Source organism: Pseudopipra pipra, chromosome 3 (genome assembly GCF_036250125.1).
Source record: "Pseudopipra pipra isolate bDixPip1 chromosome 3, bDixPip1.hap1, whole genome shotgun sequence".
NCBI classification, from domain to species: domain Eukaryota; kingdom Metazoa; phylum Chordata; class Aves; order Passeriformes; family Pipridae; genus Pseudopipra; species Pseudopipra pipra.
Window position 1 is genome coordinate 7,662,191 of NC_087551.1, and position 11,928 is coordinate 7,674,118.

An 11,928-nucleotide genomic window follows, 5' to 3' on the forward strand; every position below is an offset into this window, starting at 1 on the left:
AGAAAGGAATGCTCTTTTCAGAGCAAAATTAACAGGGGATGGAAACTAACTGAGTCCTATTCCTAAGTCAGTAGGACCCATGACAAATATATGAAGAAGCTGTAGAATTTTTTGCTTTTCCTAGAAAACCAGCCTATCTCTTACCATAGCAGGCAAAATGGTAATAAATTGCTATTAAATTACATAGAAGGTGCTGAAACACTTCTGTTTTTTTAGGAGGAAGAATCACAAAATAGCTATCGTATGCCATGCAAAAAGAAAGATGCTTATAAAATAATATGTGCTTTGAATTTGTTACAGAAAGCAGTTTTCAGTTTTTTAATTTTTCTTGTTTTTTTCAAATGTGCTCCATCTGCATTTGCTTCCATAGAAGTAGTCCATAAACATCAGCAAATCATTTGGACATCCTTATCCTGAAATGTCACTGCACCTAAAAAAATACCTCCTCACAGTCAGGTGCTGCTCTTTTTCCTTCTTATCCTGCTCCCACCTGCCTGCTGGTGTCCTGATTCTGTCTTTCCCTGGTATACTTGACTTTTCAGGGCAGGAGTCTGTTCTTTATTTTATTGGTTGAAAACTGTTAATCATGATCTGTGAATGAAGGATTAGGCCAAAGCCAAAGGGCACAGGAAACATGCTGTAGGAGCCATTGCAGAGGGCATGTCATGTTAGAGACCTGGCTGTTATTCACGTGGGAGCTTGCCAACCTTGTCGGGAAAGTTTAGGGAAGCTGGAGGAGATTTATTTGTCAAATACCACCCATATTTCTCTGGAAAGTGTGATCCAGCAGTTAAAACTTCGGGAAACACTGGCTCAGGCACTAGCCCAGCAAGCATGATGAATGAACACCAGTAATAAGGGGGGAAAATTAGTTCCAGATATGCCTCAAGTTACATAAAGTGAAATAGACTGTAGTCCCCTGCCAGCTCACTTTTGCAAGGTAGTTCAGTAAAGCAGTCTTTCTGGATGTCTTAGGGATATTTTTTGCTGGTAGCGCAACAACCCACAAGGGACACTGGAAATAGAAAACCTGCTGTTTTCTTGAAGAGAGCTTCTCAGGAGCTGTCTATGAGTTACTAAGCATGCAACGCTGCCCAAGATTTAATTCTGCTTTAGTCTGAATTGAGAGGTGGGCCTCTCTGGGGCTAAATGCACCGAGATTAATTTTCAGCTCTGAGTGAGATACACCTTCGGGTGTCTCAGAACAGCGAGTGCCAGGCTGTGCATCACTTTTGAGGGAAATGAGCAGATTTCCACAGGATTCTGACGGAAAGATACTCTAAAATGTACCTTACTGTCTTGCTGGTGTTCTCTCTCCTTCATGACTCTTACTTCAGGATCCCCCTGGTGTTTATAGTCTATGTTACTACTGTCTTCTCCAGTCCTATTTTTGGTCCAAATGTACAGCAGCCTGAGTGACACGTCTGAAGTTTTTTAGGTTCACATAAGGTTGAGATGCAAATAGAAGCTTTCAGTTTGCTTTAAATATGACACTTAGTTGACCCAAATGGGTTTCATTTATTTAGCATAGAATGATTTGGGTTGAAAGGGACCGTGAAGGCCATCTAGTTCCAACTCCTTGCCCTGTCTGGGAGCAGGGATGCCACCCTCTAGATCAGGACTAGATCAGTTTAGACTACTACCATCCAGAGAACTGAAAATTCACTTCCCCTGAAACCATATATTTCTGCCTGAGGACACTGTGCAAACTGTCTGGCTACTGCAGGTCTGGCTGTGGGACATACAAGCAGTATCACTGCAAATAAGGCACTTGGGCTGCTAATAGTTTATCCTAGTAGTGTTTGCTCCTCTTTCCGGTCCTGGCTGGGAAGGAAAGGCGATTGAAATTAGAGTATTAAGAAGTGAATTATGGGTTTTAACACTAAGCTGCACTTGTGGATGTGTCTCTCATGAAAGTGATGTCTTGAGGCCATTCTGAAGTTACAGTAATTTTGTGCATAAAACCTGCCCCAGAGTTTCAGTTCCTCTGTGACTTCTCCCTGTTCCACACTGGCAATCTGCTACACCCTTTTTCTGCCATTTCACCACAAATCCCATCCATGGGGTAAAATACTTGGCAGCACAGAACAATCCTGCTGAGCAGAGCTAAGTCTGTTTCTCTGTGCTGGACACTGCAGAGGTTAACTTTTTGTTAGCAACTTGGATGAATTTCTCACATGAAACTGAAGTGGTTTGCTCCATAGAAAAGCAGTGGAAGGAAAAGGTTATTTAAGGATGGATCTATACATGCCAAATTCTTACTCCTGCCACCAGCAGCTACCTGCCTTCTGCACTGGACTGCTGCTTGTTTTTTTGGGACAGAGGCTGTCCAAAGCAGGCAGATGATTGCAAAGTGGTGTGGTGGTGTACATGGGCATGGTTGTGGCAAGCTTGGGGTGTAGCCTCTGAAGACAGTTCGAAGGCTGGGTTTGGGCCCTGTAGGTTAATGCCAGTCAGAGCACAAGGTGGGATATGGAAAAAGTCAAAGGGAAAAAAAAGGCATAACTGGTCTTGTTATGCTGATTTTTTTTCTTTTTTAATAAATTGCTGGAAGGATTTTGTTCCTAAAGGATATATTTTTGCAACAGTATCATCCTCCCTTGAAGCTCAAATGACTGATCTCAGGTCTTCGTGGGAGTTCTTAGATGGATTTCATTGAGCTTTTTCATAGTCATTATCTTTATTATGAAAATCTATGTCCTGAGATGTTATATATCCCAGTGGCAGCAAACCTGCTGCGCAATTCAGTGGATTATAATGCAACTCATTAACGTGCTTGAAATAATGAGGTTACTCTGTTCAGTGGGGTGCGATGAAAAATAGAAGCTGCTGCTGGGAACTCAGATTTGATTTAAAATCCTGAGAGAAAAGGTTCCCTATTAAAATACTGTTGCAGGTTACTAAGCTTATATATTCTTTAGCTTCCATTCCATGCTGGGCAATCAGGAGGCCAGAAGAAATTTTTTAATCTTCTGCCCAATGCATATAAACAGCATGTTAAATTCAGGCCTTGCACCCTTGTGGTGCTCTTGGAAGTAAATGTTGGATTATATTGGACTAAACACAGAGAGAAATGGTGGCTGTGCTGGAATCAGTGGGAGATCTGAGCTTTGGGTTCAATAGCCCTGATCTTTCCCCATGTGTTGGGGTTCTCAGGTCTGACTCTTCCAGACAGCTTCTGCCTCTTTCTGAGAATGAGATTAGAGGCAGTTGAGTTGATCCCTTCCCACCTGCTGCCTATCTGGAAGTTCTGGAGAGGATACAGATTTCTTTCCTTTAACTAATGGGAAGCCTTTATAGCTGCCCTTCAGCTTCAGTCTCTCCTGTCCATCTCAGTGTAATTGCTGGACCATCTTTAGATTATTTATATGGTCTTGTAACTTTATTTGCTCCTTAAAATTAGAAGCTGGTTTGTCAGAAAAAACAGCTTTGGGGGAGGGGAAATCTACTGAGAGAAAAAGGTGCCAGTAGAGCTTTTTAGCCATTGCCTGAACCTAATTGGATCTTACAAACCCAGCCTGTGAGATGACCTATATCCCTTTTAAAGAAACACTTTCCTCATAGCACTTAGACCTTGACATAAATGCTAATGAATCCATAAAATGTCTTAGTGCCTGGCACAGAAGCCTTCAGGGCATGAAGCAAACCAGGAGATAAATGGAAGTACTCTGTGTACACAAGGCTGCAGAACTGGCTGTGGCTGCCAGTTACCTGGATTTAATAACCTGCGTAAATCCGTGTATTTTCAGCTTAAGGTTGATGTATATTTTCATTGGGCCAGTTTTCTCCTTTACAGACACACAGCTTTACAATGACACGTGCAGTTTAGTGTAGCTTGGCAGTTTGACTCAAGAGGGTCGATTTTCTCCTTTCACAGGGCCGGGGTGGCAAAGGCAGCATCTATGTCTGGGCCTCTGGAGATGGGGGCAGCTATGACGACTGTAACTGCGATGGTTATGCCTCAAGCATGTGGACAATCTCCATCAACTCTGCCATAAATGATGGAAGGACAGCTCTGTACGATGAAAGCTGCTCTTCAACCTTGGCCTCCACCTTTAGTAATGGCAGGAAGAGAAATCCAGAGGCTGGTGTGGTGAGTCCCAATACTACTGTGCCGTTGCTGCTGTCTCTGTGCGCTCCCGTGACCTATTACAACTCTGTGTGCTTTGGAGCAGCAGATGGTTCTTTGTGGAGATGCATGTTTTCTCATCTGCATTATATGATGGTGCCAAAACTGTCAGCTGAAGAGAGGTGGGATTAATACTGAGAACAGCAGTGATCTTCCATCTCTTAGACCTTCAAAGGAAAGTCGGTGCTTTCCTTTGTTCGAAACCAGATTTAGAAGTTCAATTCTCCTCTTCCCAGAGGATAGTGTGACAAAAGGTTTCGATGGAAGGGTATGGACAGATTACTCCAGGATCAATATGATCAGGCAAATGTCGGATTTATTAGGAGAAAGACAGATTATATAGTGGTAATGACGCTTAACTTCTTGTTCACACTACATTGGTTACATAAGGAAAACATGCTCTGCTGTCCACTGCTAATTGGACCACAACAGGTGGTCATAGGAGATGAGAAAACTTTATTCACCTGCCAAAACTCCTCCTTGGCATCTTGGCACAAGGCCTGCAGCCATATTAGTGGCGCAGCATTTTTTACTATCTGCACCCAGCCATGCCAAGGTGAAACATACAGAAATGCAAAGAAAATTGTTCACACAATTTTTGCCTTACAACAAAAAGGTCTCTGTAAAAATCTAAATTGCAAGTGTTAACATCTGAGATCATGTTTACTTGTACTGGCAGACTTCTGCTGTACAAGCAGCATGGAACAGAAAGACATTTAATCATTCTAGAGGACATATGGGGGTTCAGATCACCCAGAGCCTCCCATTGAGCAGTGCCCCCTGCAGGGCCATACCTATAGCTGGAAGACAGGCAGTTTCTGTTCCAGTGTATTTGGGATTCTCTTCCACCATAGTGATCAGTGCTCTTCAGCACCTTCAGACTAGCCAAGACATAGTCCAATTCACAGGGTGGAAAATTCAGGTGGTGTAACTTAAGGTTAGTTTTTGCCAAATGCTGTTATACATTTTCCATGGCTCTGTCTCAACCCCCAAAGACATATTATACAATCCTAAATGCCCATATGTGGTAGCAGACAGAGAATTATTGGTTTCTGTCTTGATATCAGCTCTGTGTCACCTTTCTAATTATTGCCTAAAATGTATTTCTGAGGTTTTCTTCTAGTCTCTTCTAGTGGCTAATCTGCATAGAAAACAGCAGCCTGGTACTACTGTTGGTTCTGGAGTTGCACAAGTGTTAGAAAGCTCAATACTGTTAACAATTCTAGTTTCAAATCCTTCTGATCAACACAAAGGAATTTAAGGCCTCTGGTTAAAATCTGTTTTGTAAGAAATAAATGCCATCTGTGTGAATTCATGAGTGATAATGAACATTGGTTTACTACCTCATGACTTGCTCTTGCATTCACACCCTCTGTAACCATGTCTCACCGTGGTTTGAAATCGATACACTGTTCTAAAGAAAAAAAGGGATCGTGGGCTCAAACACACGATCTAAAGAGCAAGGGCACAAACACTGCTTTCTGCATTTTTCTGAGTCTGTAGCTGCAAGGAATGTGGAATAGCTGGTTTCATTAATTACATCTAATGTCATTGCAGGCCACGACGGATTTGTATGGCAACTGCACCCTGCGCCACTCGGGCACATCTGCAGCTGCCCCCGAAGCAGCCGGAGTGTTCGCCCTGGCCCTGGAGGCAAAGTACGCTGCTGGGAAATTCCTTGGGAGCTCTAGGGAAGAGAGGGCCTGTGGTTTGTTTAATGGTGTTCATCATTTCACTTGGCTGGCTGTGGCGCGGGGCTGGAATGAGCGGCTCACGAGCTGCCTGTTGCAGTAGTGATGTGTGTGGTGACTTACAGATGGAGCAACAGTCTTGCCAAAGCTGTATGGCAGATACATTTTGGCTGGCTGGCTCTCTCTCTGTGTCCTTGTCATCCACTGCTTCCAGGGACTTGTCTTCTCTTGCACTGTTTGGAGATTATTTCGTTTCTCCACATGTCCTGTGTGAAATGCCCAGCCCACAAAACATAAGAACGAGCCTATAGTATCAGACAGGAGTTCATCTGGTACTGTCTGCAATGAGAGATTCTTAGGGAGGGGACAACCAACAGGGATTAAGAGTGATCTTTCAACAAGAGCTTTGGTGGTTTGGAGAGAAAGCAGTCAGACTATCCTGTTTAATAGCCACAGGCAGATTGGTCTTCTGTAAATTTGCCTAACTCTTTTCCAAGTTGTCTGTATTTGGCACCTGTGTCATCAAGTGACAGTCAGTTCCACGATATTTTTTGGCAGTAGTGGTGGTGAATGTTTTTTTTGTTTTCTCAACTCATCACTGCTTCTATGTTACCTAATTGCTCTGTTATGTGAAGGAATAAATATCCATTGTCAGTTTACCATCTCCATGCTATTCACAAAACTGGAGCCCTCTCATATATTTCAGAATAATTACCTTCTTCCCCATTGATTAAGAAAAGTGTTCCTTACAATAACTTATGCCATCCTTTTACTTTGTGTTAAATTATTTCATGAAGCGAGGCAACATTTGCTCAGTTTCGCAGCTTCAGTTGCTGTAACCGTGGCATGTAGTGAGCGCTGTGTACATAGTTTCCTTCAACAGAGCAAAATAATGAAGATTTGGCAGAGGAGGCCAAGTTTACACCATTAACAGAGCAATGATTGTTATGCTTAGAGCATGACTTGGGCCAAATCTCATTTTTCAATTTTATACACATAAAACACATGTCAAGTGTTTAACTTTGGATGATCATTCCTCCTATTATCAAACTCATTCAGTGGGGCAGCCACTATGTAATAAATTATGGCCATAAAAATATAAAGGTTTAATGAATTTTCTGACCTCTGCATGTTTAAACTGGACTGGAACCTAAATATCCCAGTAATGATTATTATTCCTTTTCATATGAGTTATCCCTAAAGACTGGAATTACTCTGCCAACTTATAATGAATAGGAATTAGACTGCCCTTGGCTGGCACTAGAGTTTGCTGAGAAGGCAGCAGGGGAGAGAAGGAGCCGTCATTGTCTCCTATCTCCTTCCAGTCTGGCTCTATTAAATGGTACTGTACAGAACTACCCTGGATGAGCTGCACTAGCCTTCCTGGGAATGGCTGACAATCTCCCATGCAAACTGTTCTTGCCTGCAATATGTCTGTCAGCTCATACACGACACACGTCTGACACGTCTCTCAAACCAGACCAATCCTTGAAATGGAAAGTACAGCTTTAAGATATGTAGCAAGCTCTTAAAAGATTTCAATAAGAATGATGAAAGTGATATCTGCTTTTCAGCTCTCTTGTGTCACCTTGGGGAAATGACAGTAATTGGCTATTCTGGTGTACATTCAGCACGCACACATGCTTATTACTTGGGGCACAGAAAGCTGAAAAGCAGATCCTTTTAGGTTGATGGTTTGAATCAGACATATTGTGATGTTGAAAGAGTTCATCATAAACCAACTGGAATAGCTTTAGTTATGTAGAATTAGAATGTCAGTTCTAAAGCTTCCAGAATAATAACTTATAAGTGCCCTTCCTGTCATCATAATCACTGAACATCCAGGAAGACAAGAGCTGCTGATGAAAAATGACCATTGAATATAGGCAAATGTTACTTGACTGCATCCATCCATGCTAGTATATCATGGGTGACAAACCTCTGCCATCCCTTATAATGCAAACCTTCAGCCACCCACAGCCTACATACCTATATTCACAGAACCCTGATACTACTAGCACCTGAATCATTAGAGCTTATCAGCTTCATCAGACTGGGTCACCTCAGGGTGAATCTTGGAAGCTCCATGGGAAAAGCAGGAGTAGCAAGCAAGACAAAGAGGGCAAGATTTAAGAGGAAGGTTAGGTGAAATTTTCTCGTCATCTTTTTATGTTTCTGTCAGAATCTGGTATAAAATCCTACTCATTTTATTAGGTTAAAAATCGAATGGTGGATCTATAATGTACAGTTAAAACCAGTTATTTTTAAGAAGTGAGACAATCAGAAATGATTTTGCAATTTTGGGAAACATATCTTGGAGAAGTACTATACAATTAAAACCTATTCTTGTTCCCACTGAAATCAACAGCAGCTTTGTTATTGATATGTGTATAGATACCATTTCAATGTTATTCATAGAAGCAAATTTACGAAGTGGCTTACTCAAACACACAGTCTTTCCCTGATATCTGCTTGGAAATACTGTACTGTGTGTTTTCCATGTTCTTCCACAGCTTGGATCTGACATGGAGGGACATGCAGCATCTGACAGTGCTCACCTCCAAGAGGAACCAGCTCCACGACGAGGTTCATCGGTGGCGTAGGAACGGCGTTGGGCTGGAGTTCAACCATTTGTTTGGTTATGGTGTCCTGGATGCAGGAGCAATGGTCAAGATGGCAAAAGACTGGAAGACTGTCCCAGAGAGATTCCATTGTGTCGGGGGGTCAATACAGGAACCTGAGTAAGTGAATAGTCTGGTGTACGTGTTTGGCTTCTTCCAGGCATTTAGGAGACCGCACGTATGCAATTACATTGGCAAAGACATAGCCTGAGGAAGCCTAATGTTACCAGTAATAGATTGAGAAAACATTTTTTTATCAACAGTAGTTGATAAAACTACATGATCTTTCAGTTCCTGGTTTGCTTTAGCAGTACATTCTACAGCACATCTGTATCCTTGTTGCTAGTGCCAGTAGTGTTAATAGCAACATCCATTTCTCCTGGGTGCTCACAGGTATGTTTGTGCTAAAGTTTCTGTGAATAAAGAGCCTGTCCCCAAGTGAAAATCTGGGAGGTTGCCACTGTAAATTACATAAACTGCTGCCACATGAAATATCTGTCTGCCAGGTCATATCTCATTGTGACATTTCCCAGCAGACAGTTTTATGTCCAGAAGACTGAAACAATCATCTACAGGTACCAGTGTTTCAGTTTGAACACTACAGCATTTAATTGTGCCTAGTTTATGCTCTCCAAGTCTCTAATTGCAGGCTAGATAGTCAGATTATTTTCTGATTTACCTTCATGTGCTAAAGTGACTGATTCAACAAGTGAATGAATTAATGCTAATTGACTACAACAGCTGTAGTTTAAGTAATTGAAATACTAACCTAATAATGGCCAGTTTATGTCTATACCATTTGAAATTGGACTTTTCAGTGCTGTTTTTGAAAGCATCATTATTCTACTGGGAAAAAGAAAACAAACCAGTATGCCACCTTGGCACATAGCTCAGCCAGGCAAAGAGTGAGTTTGTCCCCAACTTTCCAGATGGGTTTGTATTTGCATGATCTAAGATTCTGCAGTTGAGTTTTAATTTATCTGGCCTATGCATGCTCACAGGTTAAAAAAAAAAAAAAAAGGAAGAGAGCTAATTTTGAGCTATCTCTAGTTTATTAATAATTAAATGCAGACAAATAATCTCATTTATCTTAGTGCAGCTCCGTTTATTGAAGTGGGGATCATCCTAGAGGAGGAGAGAACATTTCTTTCTGTGGGCTGTCTGGGTGCCCCCTCCCTCCCACTACTTGCCTGAGAAATCTATATGTTGATAGCACTGCAGTAATATTTATGTCCCCTAGTGAAAATGTCACTGACAGGAGATAATAAGCATCACAAAGTACAACATTTACATTTTTAGGATTTCATTGTGAAAAAAGCTAGTAAATCTCAGCATCTCCGGAAATTCCTTGGAAATGAAAACTACACTGCACCTCTGCCATGGATAATTGGGTTATTTTTTTAGTTTGGTCTTGCTGGATTAATATTTTCTATATATGCTCTATATGTTTATTTAAATATGGATATTTGTATACACGAAATACATGTTCAGTGTAGATGTATGTAGGTGAGTAGCTGATACAGAGGTGTTTTAGAGCAGCACTGTCAATTAGACAAAAGGCCAGGAAATAATTGACAGCCTAGAATAACACAGTGTGCTGTAAGCAATCAGTATATAAAGTAAAAACACTTGTTAGCAATAGGAACTTTTCCTGATGAGGGATCTGGCTGGTTTAGGGAAACACAAAGATGATTTAGGACATCATAGTCCATTAGCTGAGGAACAGGAGCACATGCAACTGTGGTTCTGGAAGGAGGTTAGCTCCCCTATACATCTCTAACTGGGTACTACACCATGTAAAAGTGAATATATTTTATGTATATATATATTTATAAGTTGGGCACACTGTGAGGCTGTGGAAAATCCACCTTCTCTTCCGCTCCTTTGTGTCAGGCTTTTTCCACCACCCCTGGTTCTTTTTGTTTCTTTGGGAAAATTCACCTGGACTACAGTAATTAGTCTAGCGAAGCAGAGAGTGTTGAATCCTAATTAATAGGAAAGGAGGAAACAGAGCAAGCCTTTTCTCCTGTGTTTCAGAGAACTGAGATAACTTTTGCACTGCAGCACTTGAGAAGGTGCAGAGAAAAGCTGTCTGCGGCTGTCAGGCTGATTGCAGAGAGATGGAGTGGGACCACACCGCTCTTCTTTCTTTGGGTTTTGTTGTTGATGGGTAGAAAAGACTCACACTGTGGTGTTCCTCCTCATTTACTGGAGGAGATAAAACTTATCACAGCTCTGGGAACGAAGCAGTGTTTCACAGAGCTTTGTCCACTGTGTGAGAAGACTGTGAGACAACATGAATTTAGATGGAGTTGAGATTGATGCTTCCCAGGCAGAGAAACTTGAAGCACATGGCAACTGTGAAATTATGATCCTTCACCTCTGGCTGCATATAGTGCATTTTTCTTGTGCTTTGGCACACAAAGTAAATACCTCAAGGGTGTTATAATTAGATGCTCAAATATTTTTGCTGTACAATATTTATGTTATACCAGCTTCTGCTCCAGGGCATCCATAATAGTCAGAACAACACAGATTTTTCAGTTTTAGGTAAGTGTTTAAATCCCCTGAGGACTTGAATCTGAATGACTTTTTACTCTGCAAGTACTCCCAAGAAGGCTCTCTATGAAAGGGGGACAGAGACTGGCCTGAGCCAATTAGTGATGTACTGGAGTTCATCTCAAGAAAGAAAGAATTCCTGGAAGCAAGGCTTGAATGAAATGCTTTCACTGGTCTCTAAAGAATGCAGTATTTTATTAGCAGAGGGAAAAAGCTGGTGCTCATTTCTTTTGAAAAGAAGGGTGTTCTTTACTGGTCAACACCCTTCCAAAAGGCTCTGGAAGACAATGGTAATGACAAGGTAACCAGAGTCTTTTGTAACTTAGTCTCACTTTTAATGATTACAGTAATTCTTGTCTTTCAGTTATTTCCTTTAGACAGAGAACATTGTCACACTGGTCACAAAACACTGATGGTAAAGACACAGAGCATTTTTACATTTCCTATGTATTTTGCCAGCCAGTTTCTGGAGGTTGTGGGTAATTGCCAGTTGCATCCTGACCCCAGAGGGTTTAGAAGGCACTTGATCACCCCAGCTCCTGAGCCAGACAGCACTTGGTCAACTCAGTAAACACATGTGACTACTTTCCCTGCTGTATGTGCTCTCGTTCAGGAGCCATTCTAAGATGGAAGTCTTAATTGAAAAGTATTTTTCAAATGAGCTGATGCTGGGATCCCCTGTTTGTGCTGGTTTCCAAAGCAGAACAAGGATGTAGGCTTTAATGTGACTGCACTGAAATTCTGTGCCACTGGCTCCTTCAGCGCCAGACAGCCATTTAAGAGACTGTCTGACATGACTGACTGCTCCTGGTTCTTCTATACACATTGTTATGCAATTACTCAATATAGGAGTGTTAAGTAAAACCATTTATTTAACCTTAAATATGTTAATAGTTCTTAAAGAGCAGTAGGTCCTTCTCAATTGTGT

General features: G+C 41.6%; 1 protein-coding gene across 1 annotated transcript in view; it reads left to right on the forward strand.

The window, feature by feature from the left end:
* The window catches only part of PCSK2 (proprotein convertase subtilisin/kexin type 2), a 102,632-nt gene that overhangs the window by 87,314 nt on the left and 3,390 nt on the right, over positions 1–11,928 (forward strand). Inside the window, 3 exon segments of the mRNA XM_064647592.1 lie at positions 3,878–4,093; positions 5,687–5,787; positions 8,334–8,561. Of these exon segments, the coding sequence (XP_064503662.1) occupies positions 3,878–4,093; positions 5,687–5,787; positions 8,334–8,561 (545 nt within the window).